Raw genomic sequence first — 21,768 nt, 5'->3', positions numbered from 1 at the left:
AAATCCAAATTTATTTGAAAATATCTCTCTAGTATTCTGATGTTGGTCAGAAAAAATGTTTTGTAGAAAAACAAAATACAAAGTATTTCCAGATAATGTTTATTAATATGTTCAATTATTTAGTAATATTTATTGCTTACTTTTGTGCATGCATTTTTGCTTTGTGTATACAACGTTATCTTAATAATCTCATGCTTTTTAAAAAAAATTCTGCACACACACACACACACACACACACACACACACACACGTGTAAATGAATGAATGAATAAATTTGTCTTTATATTTGGGGGTTCTTTTTCATTAAAACGTTTGGAAACCCCTAATATAGATATTATTAATAACAATAATTTCATAGCACATGATTAGTGGAGATGTAGCTTGGTTAAAATCATCCCCATCCTACATTTCTCCCTTAATTTTCTGTTTCACTTAGTAGTACACTACCATTCAAAAAATATGGGATCGTTAGCATTTTTAAATGTTTTAAAAGAACTCCCTTTCACTCACCTAGGCTGCATTGATTTGCTCAAAAATACAGTAAAAGCGGTAAAATTGTGAAATGTTATTTTAAAATGTTTAAAATGTCATTTATTTCAGCAGCCAATACTACAGTCTTCAGTATCACATGATCCTTTACTTATATGCTTTATATGCTGATTTGGTGTTCAAGACGCATTCCTTTTTATGATCAATATTGAAAACAGTCAAAGGAGCAGCATCTATTTAAAATGGAAATCTTTTGTGATATTATAAATCTTTACTGTCAGTTTTGGTTATTTTAATGCATGCTTGTTGAATAAAAGATAAAAACTGATCCCAAACTTTTAAATGTTAGTGTACATCATGTTATAGTTGTTAAATTTGCCACAAATGACCTTCCATGTTATGCTTTAAGTCATTTAGCTCTGTTTACAATATTAATGCATTTAACCAATACTTCCTTTCTCCCTTTTTGTCACATTTTGCATCCCATTATGTCATTCAGTTCAGTTGAATCATCCACTACGTCTCTTATCAAGAGCTCAAAGTTCATTTATAAAAAAAAAAAAAAAGTCTAAATGCGGCATGCGCTCCCATTGAATCTGTGCATATGTAAGAGTGGTGATTGTTTGCCCAGCATTCCTTTCATCCAGGCATGGCTGACCTGTCTCAAAGTCTCTACCTTCCAGTGTGCAACTGCATGTGTTTGTGTGGCTGCCATGTCAGTAAATCCATTTGTGGTTCTTCTTCATTTTAGCCAATTCCATCATTACCATCAGCCACAAAACCCACCCCTTTGAGCACCCCTGAACCCCCTAAAGGAGAAAAAGAGGCAGAGAGCAAAGGAAAAGGTGAGTTCATGGGAAGGTTGACATAAAGCTGTATGTGATAACCAAAATAATGACGGGAGATTTATGGAAATGCACCAGACTGAACGGCTGATACTGACTGCCCTGATTATGACTGACTGACATTGTTTTTCTTCCTCTTGGTAATTAGCTAAACCCAAATTATAGAGTAGTATGTCTTTCTGTTAGTACTGAAAGTGTACTTGCACCTTGTGCTTTACTAGTTACACTCCACAACCTAAAGTTTTTAGTGGAAAGTCAGTAGTAGCTACATAAGACAAATCAAGGTGTAGCATACATATATCGTCTTTTTTTCTTGTCTCTCTACAGTAAAAGAATATTGCAAGGCCAAATTCCCCTTTGAAGCAACTAACCAAGATGAGCTGGATTTAAAGGAGGGTGACATCATCCACATACTGAGCAAGGTATGGAACAGGGTGAGCAAATGTCTTCCTAACCACAGAGATCTCCAAATAAACAACACATATTCAGGAAGCATCCACAATAGGAACATTAAGCATGAAAGCTATTATTTAATAAGTTACATTATGTAATGTATAGTTATAAAAAAGAAAATCTGCCAGATGACAAACATTGAACATCTGAAAACAAATAAAACATGTTTGTGTCTATTAAAATGTAGCAATGAATTTGTCCAAAGGTATTTTTAAAAATGATTAAATTACATAGGCCACGTTCACACAGCAGAAGAATACGGTTGTCAGTCCTCTATTTGAGTCCTTAATACGGTTACGTTCACACACAGTTTCGTTATTTACGGGTGTGACAACCGCATTCTGTAACCGAACACACACCTGTAAATTTTCAGGATTCACAACCGCATTCTCGGAACACACGCGCTGTGTGAACGGAACAGGACTGGACAACTAGCTGTCTGTCACGGGGACATTCTAAAACGCTTAACGTGAAAAATGCTTAACGTGGCTTAACGTACGTAAACAACAACCAGGGAAACCCAAATTTTTGTCAAACCTTACTTGTAATAAACACTAACTACTGTCAAAAGAACGAGCCCTTACTCCACAGATAAAGTGAATAATATCACGTTAAGCGTTCTCCCCCATAGAAGTCCATTATAAGGAAACAGCTTAACGTGGTTTAACGTACCTTAACAACGACCGGTGAAAACCAAACTTCTGTCAAATTTTACTTATAATAAACACTTGCTGCTGTCAAAAGAACGAGCTCTTATTCAGCGTATAAAGTGAATAATATCACCTTAAGCGTTCTCCCCCATTGGAGTCCATTATAAGGAAACTGCTTAACGTGGACACATCGACGAACTGAGAACATTGTAATTTTGTTCAGTTTAATTTTGTAATAAGCATGAAAGTAAAGACAGGTACAGGTTTCTCCTTTCTCAGCTCATTATCTCTAATGATCACGCCCTCGCGCAGAGCGCTATTCATATTGTAATGGGTTAAAGTGACACACGGCTCGAAAGCAGCGGAGCTTTTATTATGCCACAGTCGACCGCTTCCGCTCCTTCAGGTCGTGCGTATGTGGGGTAAAGCATCGCTGTTTTATCATAATAGATACATTTGAAAGTTGTTATAATGCTACTCTGTACGGTCGCCACCTGTGTAATAAAACACATAACATATTAAAGCGTCTTTGGTGTTTCCATGTTTTCTACAAAACAAAACCGGAAATCGAGGGTCTATGACGTCATTGGCAGGTGACGCAATGACCAGGGACGAGCCACTATTTAAAATTGCTATTTCTCTTGATTTAAACATTCTTCAAAACATTTGGGATAATGCAAGTACACAAGTCAGCAGAATATATAACACTGTTCTAGTGATTTTTGGATATTTTAATAAAAAAATCTTTCATATTGTGCCTTTAAGTAAAGATCATGTTCCATGAGAATGTCCTACTGTAAATATATCAAAATTTAATCTTTGATTAGGAATATGCATTGCTAAGAACTTCATTTGGACAACTTTAAAGGCGATTTTCTCAATATTTTGACTTTTTTTCCTTTTTTTCACCCTCAGATTCCAGATTTTCAAATTATTGTTTCTCAGCCAAATATTGCCCTATACTGCATACTGCAAATATTGCATACTGATTGTTGAATAAACAAGGAGTAAGACCTTTAGCCATCAGGGAGCAGTGTAAACTTTGGGATCTACATTAATAATAAGGCAGGAAGTGCTCCGTCTCTTACAAAAACCTGTGAACCAATCACTTTTACTCTCTTCATTTAGACTAGTTAGTCTATATCCTGCTCTGTAATTTAGTCTGGGGTGTGAAAACACTACCTGATAAAAACAAGCTTAGGCAGTTAGTCCACATTTCTGCAAATTATGCCAGAGAGGTAGAGTCATGGTTCATATTAGAATTACAGTGTAATCATGAAGAATATTAACATCTGATGCATGGATTAAATCACAGTTTAAAGGGAAAAATCACCCTAAAATGAAAATAGTCTTCATTTACAAAAACATGTATGACCTGTAATGCAATTGTTGCTAGTACAGAGCTCTCAGATGGGAATTCTGATGTGAAACTGTTTTGAAGTGTTCAGGGATAAAGGGAGTTTCTGTAGGTTTTTTTTTTGTTTGTTTTTGGAGTATTCTTCTGTGCATGTTTGATGCTATCTGCAGACACATTGGAAATGTATGATACTGTAACTGTTGCATCTCATTACCCATGGATTATGTTCTGTTAGCAACCTAAGGATGTGTTTACTTCATTTAAGACACGTGGACACTGTTTTCCCACCTGATGCTAATGTTTGGCAAAGGCCTTGAGCAGGAAGCGGATCAAAGTTGGAAATGTTTTATACTTGATCACCATCTAGTGGCAAGGGATATGTCTGCATTTCCTATTCATAGTAATGTGTATTTAAGCTTTTAAGGTGTAGATTTTATAAAATAAGCAATTTATGTTCAGAGTGATTGATGGTTTTGATGTTTTAGAACACAGGAGAGCCAGGCTGGTGGAGAGGAGAGATCAACGGCAAGGAGGGAGTTTTCCCAGACAACTTTGTAACTCTGCTTCCTGAGACAGACAAAGAGGTAAATTTACTTTCATTAATGCTGCTTTTGATGTCTACCTTGGGAGTCTTCTTTTTCTGAAATGGAAATTAAATTACCAGTGCAGACGGGGGAAAAAAAAAATCAGAAATATCTACTTTACTTTGGAACATTATTATTCTCAAAACTAATTCTCAGTTGCAAGTAAAAACTTCCTAAACAATAATCAAGTCAAGTCAAGTGAAGTCTGCTTTATTGTCAATTCTTCCACATGTACAGCACATACACACAGAGAATTGAAATTGCGTTACTCTCAGACCCTTGGTGCATACAGATAACACTAACAGTAGAACATAAATACAGATAGATACAGATTTAAATATAAAATACAACTATACAATTATACAAATAAGGTAAAATGTAAAAAAATATATAAAGCAGCACAAGGCACATGGCAGATAGAGTGCAAACCAGTGAAGTAAACAACAGTGCAGATATAATGATTGTAGTGCAAAAGAGCTTATTCAGACTGATTAAAGTGACAGTGTGTGTGTGTATTTGGCAGGGGGGAGTGGGAGAGTCCATCAGAGGGTCAGAGTTCAGTGACCCTCTGATGAAAAGATCTCTAATGAAAAGTTCTTATTTTTTCCCCTCTATACAGACACTCACATCCAAAGGCTCCGTTAAAGCGTCTCCTAAACAGGAACCAGAGGAGGTAGGCAAAGCTAATCCTTTCGTTAGAAAATTTGCAGTGCACTTCATATTTTATATATATAGACATATATGTGTGTATATGTATATATATATATATATATATATATATATATGTATATACAGTATATATATATATGTATATATATATATATATATAACTATTTTTGAATTCTTTCCATGTTTTAATTATTTTGAGAATTTTAAGACAAATGCTTTTATAGATAAATGCATACATTACAACATATACACTAGCATTGAAAAGTTGGGCACACCTTCTCATTGTTTGTGTTTACTCTAATAAAGTCATCAAAAGCTAGATCAAAAGATTTTAAGATCATGAGAAACAAATTGTCAATTGTGTCTCAGTATATATTGAGTGTCATCAAAAATAGTTTTTTTTTTTTCAGCTCTGATATTTTTTTAGCTCTGTCTCCCAGCCCTGCTTCTCAATGAAAGCTCTTTACTAAACATTTTAATCAAAGACTTTAAGGACCAAAATCAACAACACTCCAGACAATATCAGGTTACCGTTTATTTATTTTATTTAATTTTTGGTTCATTGTTGGGAATTTGAGCTTGAAAGAAGCGTTTAAATCAATAATAGCCACTTACTATCACCATATGTTTTACAAACATGGCTTCATTCTAGCTTTGGGGTCTTCAGGTTTACCCTGAGGGTGCATGTTTAATCACATTTTGGCAAACTCTGGAACAACAGGCCGTTTTTATTGTGAGAAGCAGATTATTTGTTCAAAGCACCAGCTACCATGTCTAGAGAACAAACAGAGGGCTTGTTCAGGCAAAAGTTATGCTCTGCCACCTCTATTTTCCAGGAAAATTCTGTGAAGCCTCATACCCCTGCACTGAATCAGTTCATGGGTTGATATGCTTTGGGCACAAGTGTTTTTTCTTTCTTTTTTTTTTCTTTAATCTGTTAATTTTCAACTTCATTGGTGAATTGGTCTTTGTGCTGCTGCAGTGAGAATGTGATGAGCTGAAGCTCATGTGATGGGTTTTGGAGGTCAGCGAGCAGTTCATGAAAATGTGAAAGTGTTAATTCCTCCAACCGACTCCAAGGAGCCCATGATCAATCCTTTATCCTATAAGCATCCTGTCTGATGATGAGGCATTGATCTCTGTATGTGAAGGGAAGGAGGGCATTTACAGGAAGGCATTATTATTATTAATGCATTTATATTGTGATCGAAATAATATATAAATGATCAAATAGCACAAACACGTCAGCCTCAGTGTTAAGCTGGAAGTTTATTTTTTAATCATTGTAAAACTTGTTTTTTCTTCCTTTTTTTTTTACATTTTAAATTTGAACAAAAAGATCCAGTCTGCTGTTGACTGACTGTTTTTCACTGTGTGCCATGAGTGATTGAATATTAACCCATTAGCCCTTGATTTCCAGGTGTGTCTCTGATGTTGAAGGAGAGGAAATTGTTTTGCCTCTCTGTGGCCCCAAACACAATTCTTCATAGATAGGGTTGGTTACAGACTGTCTCGGTCTAATTTCTTCTAAATTGTGAACTGCGGTTATTTGAGCTGTCTGCAACAGTAATTTAACCAAATGTATGTTTATTACTGTAAGATCTCACTTCACATATATAAATGTGTGTGCGTATGTGTGTATACAGTTGTGCTCATAAGTTTACATTACATATATTGCAGAATGTGCAAAATGTTAATAATTGAAACAAAATAAGAGGGACCATGAAAACGGCATGTTATTTTTTATTTAGCACTGTCCTGAATAAGCCATTTCACATAACAGATGTTTACATATACTCCACAAGACAAAATAATAACTTAATTTATAAAAATTACCCCATTCAGAAGTTCACATACCCTTGAATCTTAATACTGTGTGTAATTTCCTGGATGATCCACAACTGTTTTTATATTTTGTGATAGTTGTTCATGAGTCCCTTGTTTGTCCTGGGCAGTTCAACTGCCTGCTGTTCTTCAGAAAAATCCTCCAGCTCCTGCACATTCCTTGGTTTTCCAGCATCTTCTGCATATTTGAACCCTTTCCAAAAGTCACTGTATGATTTTGAGATCTATATTTTCACACTGAGAACAAATACACAACTATTAAAAAAGGTGAAAACATTTACTGATGCTCAAGAAGGCCACACAATTTATTAAAAGCCGGATGATGATGTGTAAATTCTTCCCATTTTGTTTAACGATCATATTTTTTCATTTAGTACTGGACACCAGAGTCGCAGCACAAGGCAGGTCATGTAATGAAAGGGCAAGCTGGTTTGGTGGATACGGCGTGACATCGGCGGGAGGCGTCAGCCGCGAGGATCTGAAGAAGAATCCTCTGATTTAGACTCGCAGGGATTCTCCCACACTTCAGTCCACAGTGGCCTGCCATTACTAATGCAGCTCTTCAAACTACCTTTGCCCATCTGGCAATGTTCCTTTTGTCTGCACCACAACACACACAGACGCAGTTTTTCTGACATGGAATTTCATGTCGTTTTATTCATCTAAAAGTATTTGAAAACAAAACTAAACAAAGAAAAATTCAATTGTTAAAGGAATTTGTTAATATATAATATTTATATAAAATTATATTAATATAAATATATACGTGTAAATACATGTACATTTTTTCGAAATATATATTGTATGTGTGTGTATTTGATGATTTCATTTATTAAGTGAAAAAAGCTGTCCAAACCTGCCTGGCACTATGTGAAATAGTAATTGCCCCCTAAATCTGATAACTGGTTGTGCCACGCTTTGCAGCAACAACTGCAATCAAACGTTTGCGATAACTGGCAATGAGTCTTTCACATCACTGTGGAGGAACTTTGGCCCACTCTTCTTTGCAGTATTGTTTTAATTCAGCAACATTGGAGGGTTTTCGAGCATGAAAGGTCATGCCACAGCATCTCAATCGTATTTAAGTCCGGACTTTGATTTGGCCACTCCAAAATCTTGAGCCATTCAGAGGTGGACTTGCTGGTGTGTTTTGGATCATTGTCCTGCTGCATAACCCAAGTGCGCTTGAGCTCGAGGTCACAAACTGACGGCCGGACATTCTCCTTCAGGATTTTCTGATAGAGTGAAGAATTCATGATTCCATCAATGGCAAGTCGTCCAGGTCCTGAAGCTGCAAAGCAGCCCCAGACCATCACACTACCACCACCATGTTTGACTGTTGGTATGATGTTCTTTTTATGAAATGCTGTTTCTCATCTGTTCTTGAATTTCTTTAGATCGCGGCATGATGTGTTGCTCTTTAAGCATGCTTCACTTTGTCAGACAGGTTCTATTTAAGTGATTTCTTGATTCAACAGGTCTGGAAATAATCAGGCTTGGGTTTGGCTAGTGAAATTTAACTCCGCTTTCTAAAATAATGTGGTCAATCACAGTTCTTTAATGATTTAACAGGAGGGGGCAATTCATTTTTCACATCGGGGCAGGTAGGTTTGGACAGTTTTTTTCCCTTAATAAATGAAATCATCATTTAAAAACTGCATTTTGTATTTACTTGCATTATCTTTGTGTAATATTAAAATTAGTTTGATGATCTGAATCTTTTAACTGTGAAAGGAGCAGGACTTAACAGTTAAATGTATAATAATTGGAACGCCACTTCTTGCCCTGCAGCAACAACTATACTAGAAATATATACTTTTACTTATACTAAAAAGAAAATAAGCCACAATGTTCAAACTCTTTCTATATGCTTATAAAACAGATATCCATTAAGATTGTCTTCTCCCCATGATGATATTCATAAACCTACTCACACTTAAGTCTAGGACATAGTGGCATAAGCATCTGTTTGTTAGAACACTAGAAAGGAAAATCTGAACTTGTGAGCTCAAACATTTAATTTAATGTCAACATGAAATCAAATTCAGTTATGTTTACTTACTTGATACGTGTTCTTGGTCTTATTGTGAACAAATCTTCAGTACATGTTGTGCTCCCCCCCCAAAACCCATTTTGGCTGGATATTTTTGGAAAATGGGCAATTCAGTGAATGCTGGAATTATGTACATAAAAGACTCAAACTTTACATGAAAGAAGTCATGCATGTACATAAATGATGCATATCTATGTCAGTTGCAAATGTTGATCTAGGCCTATATTATTGTTTGAACTCTCTCTCCTGCTGTGATTATATGTGAGATGATTTGTTCTGGTAATCAGTGCAGCGATTCATTTATATGTTGCAAGAGTTCTCAAATCTTCCAGAGCCATCAAAGGGGAGGCTGGGGGATTTCCAACCTCAGCAGTTTCATCTGTTTTAGTTCCGAATAATTTTAATTTGTTGAGCTCTTTAGAAGCTTGTATTAGTTGTTATTCAGCCTCAAGGGATTATGGGAGCCTGACCTGTGAGGTGAAGATCCCCTCCCCCCTTTTGTTCTAATTTAATGCTTTTTCTTTTTTTTCTTTTTTTTTGGCATTTGCAGTTTATTATCAGAATAACAATCTGAAAAAGTTTTAATGAAAAAAGATACATGAAATGTGTAATGGATTATGGAAAAATAAAAGATGTTGGGTTCTATGTATCGGTTGTTGATTTCGATTGAATTATTTAAAATAAGGTCTATTAAAGTTTATATAATCCTTTTAGAAAATGTTCTATTAAGAAATGGGGTGAAATTTCATTTCGTGCTGACAGTAGCGTACAAGTTTGCGTAAAGCCTGACGATTGTGTTCTTCAGCAAGATTTGAGAATGATCCGACACAAATTTGCTTACTTAACCTAGAAATAATGCAGTACATTGTTCAATTGATTTTATTTTATGTCAATATATAATTTTCCCCCAATTTTAACAGACCTAAAATATTTATTTCTAGGTTTAAATTTTATTTTAAATGGCAGGTTTATTTATTTATTATTGTTTTTTCTCCACAGAAGCCAAAGAAGCCCCCACCACCATCCAAAACCCCAGGTATAATATCTTTAACATACCATTTCACATCTCACTGATTGCACAAATTTGATTACATTACTCTTCTCTTTCATTTTAAGCTGCTATGAGGCCGCTAAGGAATAAAAGTGTCATCATACGCATTCTGGCTGCTGAGGTTATGCTCAATGACTCTCTCGCAATCATATGTAATAAGAGTCCTGTGATCAATTTAAGGCGGTTGTTTATCGGAAAATGAAAATGATCATCATAAGCTCTCATTCAGGTTGTTTCAAACCTGTATTAGTTTCTTTCTTCCGTTGAGCAAAGAAGAAATCATTTTGAAGAATGTGAATAACCAAACAATGTCTGGTCTCCATTGACCAGACATTGACAATACTATGGAAGTCAGTGGGGACCAGCAACTGTTTGGTTGGCTATTTGGTTAGATGACAGAATTTACATATTTGGGTGAAATATCCCTTTAAAGCTCATTGTCATCAAATATCTTTCCCTTGCCTGCCAGCAAAAAGCTATTATTATTAGCCACAGGCAGCTGACATGATTTGATGGCGCTTAATAGTGATACTTGAAGGGAACATATGTCTGCATCAGTATGTGAGTGAATAATTGCTGGTGCCATTGATTTGAGCTGCTTCCCCTGTGGTTTTCAGAGAAGCTTGCTGGTGTATGCTGAGAAGATGCCAGCTAGGTGATGCCAGCTAAACTGGCATATTCAATTATTGCACTGAACACAGAGCCCATGTCTGCCACACATCAGTGGTGGCATATTGAAGAATTTGGACACTTCTTTCATAGTTCTTGATCTATTTTTAGCTTAAACTGCAGCAATGATAATTTTTTATTCATTCATTTAGAATAATTATTTTGTTTTATTATATTTTTACTGAAAAAAAATGATGTTCTGTGCAGCATGTTATATATTCATTTATTTTCATTTTGTTTTAAAAAAGTTGCTTTATTTAATTGTTTGTTTGTTTGAATAATTGTTTAATATAATTTAATATTTTATTTTATTTGACAAAACATTTAATATAATACAGCTGTAATATAACTCCATGGCAGCTATAAATTCATAAACACACTGGCTGGAAAATAGCATTATAATTTTATTTTGGTTAATTTGCTAACCAGCTATGTAACATTGCTTTTTTTTTATTTCGGCATATTTACATTCAATAAATTGCTGAAGATATCAATGAAATTTTAAGGTTAGTAAGATATCCAAACATATATGATCAAATAATGTAAGGGGATATTAATAGATGCAGATGTAAAGTCTGATAATGCAGCTGAAGTTGTCAGTCCCTCACAGCTTTTGTCTGCAAAACATGCAAAAAAAAAAAAGGCGGATGTTGTTATACATCAAAGGGCACCGCATCATCCCAATTGCTTTATAGAAAGCTTGCATAGAGGGTTGCAAAGATTTGGTCTGTCTCTCCAACCCACACAGGAAATGCAAGTCATTGACTGTATGTTTCCTATTCTCTTTAAACGTCTGTCTCAGGAGTCACATTGTTCTTTTATCTACCGTGTCTAGAGCTGCTCTATCTTCAGTGTAGTATCTAAAAAAACATATTAACTGAGTCAATATGCTTCGGTTCTCAGTCCTGAAACCAGAGGCCCCCAGTGCGGACAAGAAGCAACCGCAGCCACGGCCTGAAGATAAAGGTAAGAGAGGGCCCGCTGCCTGGTTCCTGTTATACCACAAATTCTTCTTGCCAACTGTGGTGTCAGGAAGAATGAATGTCATGAATGAAAAAGCAGAAATTGATGTGTACAAGTGTAGTTCTTCATTGGATAATATGAAATAAATAGTATCTGTTAACAACCTATTAATAGTTAAGGATGGAGTCCACTTTTAACATACCCCTAAAAAATCCTCATGGTGTTAATTTAATTGATTGTGGATTTATTTTTATTCATTCATTAGTTTTCAAAGCACTTTTTAAGAGCCTTTATAAGAGAGAATCTTTCTTGCTTATTTATACATGCTTTCAATCAGGAACTGTTGCAATGCTGTCATTTCACTTTTATACCCAATCTTCACTACAGACAGGCACTGCGTCACAATGCAACTAGATTGCAAATAGCCATAAGCTTTGTGCACAGCAACAGCCTGACTTCATAACCCTCACAATGTAGACAGCTTTGTTGATTTTTCTAATTGATTTTTTAAGTAGATTATAGATTAACTAATTGGATTATTTAAAAAAGAATGTGTTTCTGTTAGTTTTTTATTGTTATCATTTTAAACACTACTGTTCAAAAGTTTGGGTTAGTATTTGATTTTTTAAAAAATGAATAATTTATTTGATATTTATTTTTTTATTGTTATTTAATAAATAATTTTATTCAGCAAGGATGTATTAAATTGATCTTAAGTGACAATAAAGACATTATTCATGTTCCAGAAAGTACTATTTCAAAGAAAAGCTGATTCATTTGAACTTTCTATTCATACAAAAACAAAAAACTACTTACAAAATGTATCATAGCTTACACAAAAACATACAGCAGCACAATGGTTTATAAAAATGTTTATTAAGCATCAAATTGACTTATTACAATTATTTCTGAAGGATGATGTAACGCTAAAGACTGGAGTAATGACTGATGGAAATTCAGTTTTACCATCACAGGAATAAATATTTAACACAGGAATAAAAATCATTAAAATAGAAATCAGTTTAATTGTAATAATATTTCACAATATTACGGTGTTCACTGTATTTTTGATTAAATATATGCAATCTTGGTGAGCAAAAGAGACTTCTTTTAAAAATATTAAAAATCTTACCAACCCTAAACTTTTGAACGGCAGTGTAATAATGTCACTGAGTGTTGTAATAACAGTTGTACACATAAATTGCGATATAAAGTTTACTTCAGCTGGTATTGACCGTGTTAAATGGCACTTGATCTGCATAGTCTGGGCCCTGTTGTCAATTTTCAAGATTAATATTTTCGCATTGTTTTCTTCATATATAAACAAAATGGACATTATTCCTGAAATATACCCAGATACTGAAAGTGAATATTATAAAATCCAGAGCTTATGAAATGGGATCAAATTGAAGCAGGAAATCTGTATTGATACCCATCCCTATTTATGAAGTTGTTAATATAGCTCAAGTCAGGGTGGGGGCTATTAAGGTCATCTGATGTGTGTACTCTTAATACTATTGTTTATAATGTACTTTATATAATGTTGTAGCTACTTTGTAGGAAAAATGTCATGCACTCTGACCAACTGCCTGTCTGAGTATCTGCTATTGTGTATGCATCAAAGACTTCCTGCCAATTATTTTCGCATATAGATGTCACTCTACTGGAACATATATCTGATAATCTTTGCGATGTCTGAAAGCAGGACTTTGTGTTTATCAGATAGAAGTCTCTCTTATTTAGAGCAAGTGTCACAAATTGAACACAGGACTTGTGATGGGAATGTCAGAAAGAGTGATTTATGTGACAAAAAAAAAAAACAGAAGCAGATCGATGTGGTGCAAACATCCTGCCGAAATCTCTCCCGACCTACTTTGAGTCACGTCATTGTGAACACTTGTGAAAGTTTCTGATGTCATTTGGACCAATTGCATTGGCTTCCATTCTCATGACTTTCAACTGATTTCTGAGATTGTGGGCTATCAATCAATAGATACTGGGATCAATCAATAGAGATAATTGTCAAATAATTGATGGTCGTATGAATTTCCATAATCAGGAATGAAGGAACTAATACTATTTATGTAACCTTATTACAATATCCTACATCTAGACAATTAACTCCCAGAACCTTGTAAGAGACAATTGTTTTGCATAATCTTGTGTCTTGCTATGTCTGGGTAGATGTTTATTATCTCAAATCATATATATATTTGTCCTTTGTTTCTCTGAAGTTGTCAAGCCCTTGCCAGAGAAACCCACCAAACCTGCTGGCCCCATCGTGCCCCCGAAAAAACCTGTGCCTCCAAACAAGGGACTGCTGCGTCCTTCCATCCACACAAAACGACCTGACTTGCCTCTCACTCCATCACCAGCCGCCAAGCAAGTGTTGGTGTCATAAGCTTTATCGTAATACATTTGTAGGTTTTAGAAGCATAGTAAATTTGTAGCACAGTTAAAATATTTGGTGTTTATTTAATATTACTCATTTTTAATACAATATTTGATTAAATTGAAATATTTCATTTAAAACCATATATGTGGATATTGTTAAATAATGAAATCAGATATAGTATATTTATGTGTACTGAATGTGTATTTTAAATGTATACATACATTTATATGTAACAATCAATGTTTCCCAGTATTGTATTGCTGTTTTTGCCATATTGGATAAAATATGGCAATGCTACACTGAGCTTGTTGCAATGCATTATGAGATACATACGATACTTTTTTTTTTTTCTGCAAAAGACACGGTATATGTGTTACCTTACATCTTTAATCAAAAATAGCTTTCTTATTAGTATTCTTTTTACTGTCTGGAACAGCCTTTGTTTGCATTTAGAGTGTGACAGTGGGCATTGCAGGCCAATTGTTCTAACTTTTCCTCATAAATCCCACAGGCAAAATGGAGAAGTTCCTATTATACGAACAAAACCAGAGAGCGAACCTGTACCCATTAAGCCAAAAACCGTTGTGGACAGCAGTGAGAAGAATTCAGATATAGGTAAGTTGTTCTGATTTTGGTTTGTATTGACCATCATGTGGCAACAAAACCATAAAAAAGTTCAGGACTGTTTAGCAGGAAACAAATAGACCCTGATCACACTACTTACACATGCAACAACAAAACATGTTAGCAATTATATTAATATTTTAACTCTTTTGAGAGTTGAGAACCACCGGCACAGAGGCTATAATGTTAGTGTTTGGAATGGTTTTGGTTCTTGTATGCCCAGTTTTTCACAACTGAGTATGGTTTTTGCTGTGGTTTGGGTGTAGCAGAGCTCTGTTTGTGGATTAGCACGATGGATCCCTTGCTGGGAGCAGGATTACTCTTCCTGCACAGAGGGTGGCGGTCCAGATCTGTAGAGCTGGTTAAAATTACCTGTGAAAGATAAAGGAAGCAAGTAGTTGCCTTGGGTGCCATCTTTACATTGTTGTTGTTTTGGGAATTTTTTTAAAAGTCAGTTTTTTAAAAGTCATTGGCAAGTTATATCCAAAGGTTTCTTTTTATTAAAACCTCAATCTGAATCGGTCCCTTAGTAATTATCTGAGATCTCAAAAAAATATTTTGACTGTTAAAAGATGTCAGGTTTTTTTCTTATACATATTTTAGACATTTGATGCAAAATTTAAATCACTGCAATGTAGTTAAAATTGGCTGATAAATTGGTGCAACTAATCTATCAGCTCAAGTTTGTTCTGATAACAAGTTTCACTTAGGTCTGAGTGTTTGTGTTAAATTAGTTCTTATGCATTACTTGTTAATACTGTGACAGATAAAAGCATGTTTACATGTTAAAAACATGCACTGACAAGCACACTGGAGGATGTTCACTTTGGATGCACCATATTTTGCTTAGAAAAAATCTAACTGATGAAAAGAAAAAACAGAAAACAAGAATTCTTAAAAAAAACAAAAAGTATGCTGTTTGAGTAGATTCTCTGTTTGTGTACACAAACACCAGGATGTTGCTTCAGTCTCAAAGGTTAACAAAATGGCACCAAAGCTGCTATAATCACATCGTCTCGAAAGGTCATGAGCATGTCACTGCAGCAGGCGTCTGGATTCCTTTTAGACACTATCAGAAGGAGAAAAACATCAAGTTCAGTTTTGCCACTTCAGGATACGGGAAAGCATGAGACATTTTACACTTCATGGAAATCTTTTGTATGTAGTCACTGCTTTTTATAGTATTTACAAGGGCATGTGGTTCTTGTTTTTTGTGTGTGTCCAATCTCTAAGATATCATTCAAAGGGTGACTAATGGGTTAAAATTGTTAGGTAGGTAATGGTGGGCATATTAAAGTCTGTCAGGTGGATTTTTAGTGCCAGTTCTTAAGATATCAAACTGACAACCATACCAGGATGATTGATTGGAAATTTTTCAAACTTTGGCACAATCTTTGTATAACCATCATCATTCAGTAATGAATTGTAATTTCCTGCACTGTTGGGTTTTGATCTAGACAAACTTGCTTTATTACCACATATGACTTTTAAATTGGCTTATGTAACTCCAAATAAATTTTTTGGCTCATATACAACTTCTAAATTATAATTCAGCTGAGATAGGTCCTGTTTGACTGTGTGACTGAAGGCTGTTCTTATGATTGAGTCTTCTTTGTGTCTTATTCCTGTAGTTAATCTCATGAGTTTTGACGATGTCTCCTCTGCCTCGGAGAAGTTAACCCACCCTACCGCACAGCGACCAAAGATGCCTGGCAAAAGACTGCCTGGACACAGAGGCCACTCCGTGAGTATAAAACGCACTTATGCTTAGTTGCCTTGGGCTCTGATCTCTCAGTTTAATGCTAAAAGACTAATGAAAATATCTGAGGTAATAACATAAAAACATTTTTTTGTTAGCAAATTTGAATTAAAATAACATTTTATCAAAACATTAATTTTGCACATTCATTAAGTGCCATCTTTCCACTTGGAGATATTGCACCAATATTCATTAATATTAAAAAACAAAAAACAAAAAAACGAATTAAATAATTTCACCTAGAAGAAAAGACATAAAATTTCATAAAGATTATAGTATATTAATAATAAAACATTAGGTGACATTCTCTATATCAGCCAATCAGCTTAATAATTGTTTTATAATTTTCAATAAAGAAATGTTCAAGTTTTTGCTTCACAGAATTGTTGTGTTATTTTTATGTGTTAGTATTTTTTGAGTTTACATACTGTCATGTGTGAAATCACAGATGTTCCTATAATCATAGCCCTGCAGGATAAGCAAACCAGGATCTGCTAAATCTATTTGTGCCAAGCACTAACATTTATTTTTAATAGATATTTTTGTAATAAATCTATTACATGTATTTTGATTGAGACAGAAAATAATTTTCTTATGTGTAGGGGGGCATAATAAGGCTATCAGGTAGTGTTTTTGTCTGGATCAAAAAAGGCCTTACCAGTGACACCCCAGATGGGATGTGTGTCAAGTATAGTGCTAATTGCGCTTTTCTCTTCCCATGTTTTTGAATAACATGCTCTGTAACGTCTTGCAGCCGAGCAAGGAGACTGGCGAGAAAGCTGAGAAAATCGAGAAAGTGGATGACGTTGCACCTTCCACACAAAATTCGTTTAAGGTACCTCAAATATATAGCACACAATTCACATTCAAAAAAGAAGATACTGTGATTTATATACAAGTTTATTAAAAAAAGGGCAAAGAAATGATGACTTAAATGACTTTTAATGATGAATAAAAAAATTTGGGTGAACTATCCCTTAATGCAAGAATCTTGAGGGCTTTCTGCAATATCTAATTAGAGTAATTAAATAGCTAACCGAAAGAATATGTAAAAGGTTTAATTCCCCAAGATGCCCGTCTGATTAACTGTGACAGCTTGAAAATACATCCCATGAAATTATATTCTCAAGGGTTTGTGAGATAAAGCATCTCTGATATAATCAGCATCTCTGATATGATCTCGACTGACTGTCTGGCTCTTCTTTTTAAATGAGACTTCAGTCCTGAGGACTTATTTTATTATGTAGTGTTCTTTAGGTTAAGCTTATGTGAAATGGACTGAAAACACACTGTCTGGTTTCACACAGATGGTACTCACATTTGGACTAGCACAAGGTCACTCTTTTAAGAAATAAAGAGAAGAAAGCATACTATAATAAGTGAACCACTCTGTGGACAAATGAACTCAGACCACCTCCTGAGTTTGTGTGACCTTTTTACCAGTGGTTTATTAATATTTCACATTTTTAGCCTGAGAAATATTTGATTACTAAGCAGACGTTTTCAGCAATTAGGAACATGACCTCAGTGTCTCAGCTGGAAACGCTTTAGAGATTGGTTCAAGGTCATCCTTGTAAACCAGACTATCAGGGAACTAGTTCGGAAATACCTAAGTTTATAAAAGATAAGAGTATTTCCATAACCTAACAGTTGTATTGTTTGCTAAAGACATGGCATTGAGTATTTTTCATACTAATTGATATGCTGGATTTTGCTTTTCTTGCAGATGTCTGTCTCATCACCCTTACCATCTATGGTGCCTAAAACCATTTCAGCAACCCATATCACCCCTGAGCTCAAACCAAAACTTGACAAGGAAGAGGAGAAAGGATCTGAACTTGAGGAACTGAAGGCTCATATGAAGGAGCTAGTACTGTCTATAGAGTTACTGAAGACACAACAGTCGTAAGTGATCGTTTTGTTTCATGCTACTTGGTTTTTGGTATTCTGTACTGGTCGAGTTATGTCTATAAAATATAATGCACAAAAGATGTTTCCACATTTGAAATTTCATTTCATTGTAGATAAAGTATTTAGAAATCACTTGTGACATAAAGGTTGATTTCCATAATTCTGTAACTTCTTTCATAACTTTGTAGGAGAGAGCTCAATGAACTCCGAAAAGAGCTGGATGATGAACGACTCAAACGGGTGGCCCTGCAGGTAAATCGATCTTTAAATCAGAATTCGTCTTTACGGCATGTCAGAGTCTGTTAGTTTGATGTAAACGGATGTCTAGAGTGCTGTTTCTGAGGACAGTGAAATGCAGGCAGGATACCTTGGGTTTGCTTCCACACTCAGCAGGGTGAACGCAAGGGGTCTGACTCGGCTCCGAGTCTCCTGCTGCGTGTTTCTCACACTCACTGAACATAAAAACTAACAGTACTTTACCTAAAGTCCACACCTGCTAGCAACTAAGATATATGGCGTCACACAAGGCCAAGGCATCAGTTGTGGTGATTGAGGTGATCTGAAATGTTTTTGGATATAATGCTTTTAACATATATTTATATACCTAAAATGAAATTAAAAAATGTTGACTTTAATTAGTGGCATTTTCTAAACCGCCTAACCCACACAGTTTGTGTACTATTTACTTTTTTTTTTTTTTTTTAAGCAAGACACATTTTTTTTTCAAAATTGAATTTCAGTTAAATTTTAATCATCCAAAAACACAGGCGAGTATTTTGTTTATTTTTTTAAATTTTGGAAAATGTAAAAATGTAGTTCTTCAAAATTGAGGTGTTTGCCATTTGTTGAGTTTTTTTAGTTAAAGGGTTAGTTCACCCTAAAATTAGCCCATGATTTACTCACCCTCAAGGCATCCTAGGTTTATATGACTTTCTTCTTTCAGATGAATCCAATTGGAGTTATAATAAAAAATGTCCTGACTCTTCCAAGCGTTATAATAGTGGTGGGTTTTATTGTTCAACAGTCCAAAAGAAGTCCAATAAAGTGCATCTATCCATAGTAAAAAAGTGCCTCACACGGCTCTGGAGGATGAATAAAGGCCTCCTATAGCGAATCCATGCATTTGTCTAAGAAAAATATCCATATTTAAAATGTTATAAACTGTTTTCTCTAGCTTCTGCTAACTGTCGTACGCACGTTCACGAGAGAGTGCCTTTCCAGTGGATGATGTAGGGCGTCGGTGTAGTGCAGGGGTTCTCAAACTTTTTTACTGCGGGGCCCCCCTCCTTCTCTAGTCAATTTTGCAAGGCTCCCCTATGCCTGACATTTCCTCCTATACTGTACTTCCGCAGCAAAGAGAAAAGTGTTTATTTTTAAACCTTTTTTATTAACCAAAACATTTGTTTTGCCTAATTATTCTTCTACTGCATGTTATTAAAAAAAATCTCAAAATTCAAACACACTTTAAATCAAAGCTATACTTTATAACTTAAAAGAAAACCCTCTGCTCAATTCTAACTTTTTAAAATAATATATATATATACAGATTTAAAGCTCCTGAATTCTTTACTTCAGACATTCTTTACAACTTCAGAGTACTTTTTCTTAAATAAGTGACCCTGCCATACCAAACAGGACAACAGGGAGATGCCAAAAGACCACTCACTAAACATGTCCCTTTGAACTGGACTGACTGAATATCTACTGTTTGTATCCATTAAAAAAATAACCATACAAATGAAAAATACAGCAAATACATTCTAAATCTGTTGAAACGCATCTGAAGGCGGTTCGACGAAGACGGGATCAGTAAACAGTTCCTCCATCAGAGCGTGTCGGATGCTCATATGTGCATAAAAACCATTCAGCCTCACAAGATCCTCCTCTATGGGTGAGCATCCATTATAAAACACTCACAGGACATTAATTTGGACAACTATGCAAATATATTGAAATTTCACGCAAAAATACAATAGGGATCAGAGCCCCGAGAGCGCGCATAGTGTGTGAATCAATAGCGAACTTATGTGTGCCTAATGTAGCCTACGACTTTGATATTTGACTTTGAGGAGTGTCATACATTAGGCACGCGCAAGTTCGTTATTATTACTCTAATCATCTTTACCTTTACATTAGCGCAACGGTTTGCTTCATGCAGCCGAGAGATGTAGTTTACGTGCAGCGGTTGGAAGTTTTGAGCCACCGTTCAGTCTGTATTTAACAGTGCAATGAGGCTTGTTGCGCCGAGTCCGAAGCAATCAATCACAGAACACGAGAGGCCTTGCTTTGATAATTTTAATTTAACACATTAATAATGAAATTAAACAATTATAGGATAATATTTAAATTAATTTTAAGCTATCTCGCGGCTCCCCTGGAGGATCACTGAGGCCCCCTAATGAGCCGTGACTCCCTGGTTGAGAACCCCCGGCGTAGTGCATGCGGCTTTGATTAGTAACGAACGCGGAAGCGCAGAGGAGAGAGCAAAACAAAACACTGGTCACGAATTACAAAACGAGGATTTCAAAAAATGTCGGAGGATTTCAACATAAGCCAAGAGGAGACTGGCTTTCCTTTACTAAAGAAAGGAAACTTTGCTTCCTTTGCTCCTGTAAACAAACGTTGGTTCTCGCGAGACTAGCATATTCTTACTGGCGCTTAGGCTACGCCGACGTCCTATGTCATCCGGCTTGCGCGTACCACAGTTAGCGCAAGTTAGAGAAAACTGTTTATAGATATTTTTCTTAGATATCTCAACCCCCCCCCCCAATCTGAAAGAAGCGAGTCATATACATCTATGATGCCTTGAGGGTGAGTAAATCATGGGGTAATTTTCATTTTTGGGTGAACTAACCCTTAAACTTCATTGTAAAATGTTTCCTCTTTAATGATCTGTTTACTTAAGGTACTGTGTTAGACATTAAAATAATAGTTCACAGGAAAATGAAAATGAGCTGAAAAGTTAATCACCCTCAGGCCATCCAAGATGTAGATTAGTTTGCTTCTTCATCGAAACAGATTTGGATAAATTTAGCATTACATCACTTGCTCACCAATGGATCCTCTGCAGCATTGGTCTCAAGCTCAATTCCTGGAGGGCCACAGCTCTGCACAGTTTAGCTCCAACCCTAATCAAACACACCTGATCCAGCTAAACAAGGTCTTCAGGATCACTAGAAACTTCCAAGCAGGTGTGATTTGGAGCTGGTTGAAGCTAAACTGCAGAGCTGTGGCCCTCCAGGAATTGAGTTTGAGATCAATGCTCTGCAGTAAATGGGTGCCGTCAGAATGAGAGTCCAAGCAGCTGATAAAAATATCACAATAAACCTCAAGTAATCCACACAAATACAATCAGTCTTGTAAAGCTAAAAGCGGTGTTTGTAATAAACAAATCCATCAAGACATTTTTAACTTAAAACCATTGCTTACAGCAGTCCTCTATCCATAGTAT

The 21,768-nt window shown here is 35.5% G+C and overlaps 1 protein-coding gene across 3 annotated transcripts in view; it reads left to right on the top strand.

The window, feature by feature from the left end:
- LOC107698347 (CD2-associated protein-like) overlaps nt 1-21,768 on the top strand; it is a 64,281-nt gene that overhangs the window by 37,502 nt on the left and 5,011 nt on the right. Inside the window, exons 7-18 of one of the 3 annotated variants that reach the window (XM_016499304.1) lie at nt 1,241-1,334; nt 1,662-1,768; nt 4,280-4,378; nt 4,998-5,051; nt 9,945-9,981; nt 11,569-11,631; nt 13,863-14,010; nt 14,535-14,638; nt 16,279-16,391; nt 17,161-17,241; nt 18,133-18,311; nt 18,506-18,569. In XM_016499304.1, the coding sequence (XP_016354790.1) occupies nt 1,241-1,334; nt 1,662-1,768; nt 4,280-4,378; nt 4,998-5,051; nt 9,945-9,981; nt 11,569-11,631; nt 13,863-14,010; nt 14,535-14,638; nt 16,279-16,391; nt 17,161-17,241; nt 18,133-18,311; nt 18,506-18,569 (1,143 nt within the window). Of the gene's footprint in view, nt 1-1,240; nt 1,335-1,661; nt 1,769-4,279; nt 4,379-4,997; nt 5,052-9,944; nt 9,982-11,568; nt 11,632-13,862; nt 14,017-14,534; nt 14,639-16,278; nt 16,392-17,160; nt 17,242-18,132; nt 18,312-18,505; nt 18,570-21,768 lie in introns of all 3 variants that reach the window. The other 2 variants (XM_016499305.1, XM_016499303.1) reach the window with 2 other exon arrangements.

The sequence above is a fragment of the Sinocyclocheilus anshuiensis genome, unplaced genomic scaffold, assembly GCF_001515605.1.
Source record: "Sinocyclocheilus anshuiensis isolate Anshui unplaced genomic scaffold, SAMN03320099.WGS_v1.1 scaffold1746, whole genome shotgun sequence".
NCBI lineage: Eukaryota > Metazoa > Chordata > Actinopteri > Cypriniformes > Cyprinidae > Sinocyclocheilus > Sinocyclocheilus anshuiensis.
The sequence above is the reverse complement of the archived record's forward strand: the minus strand, read 5'-3'. Positions and strand labels throughout refer to the sequence as shown.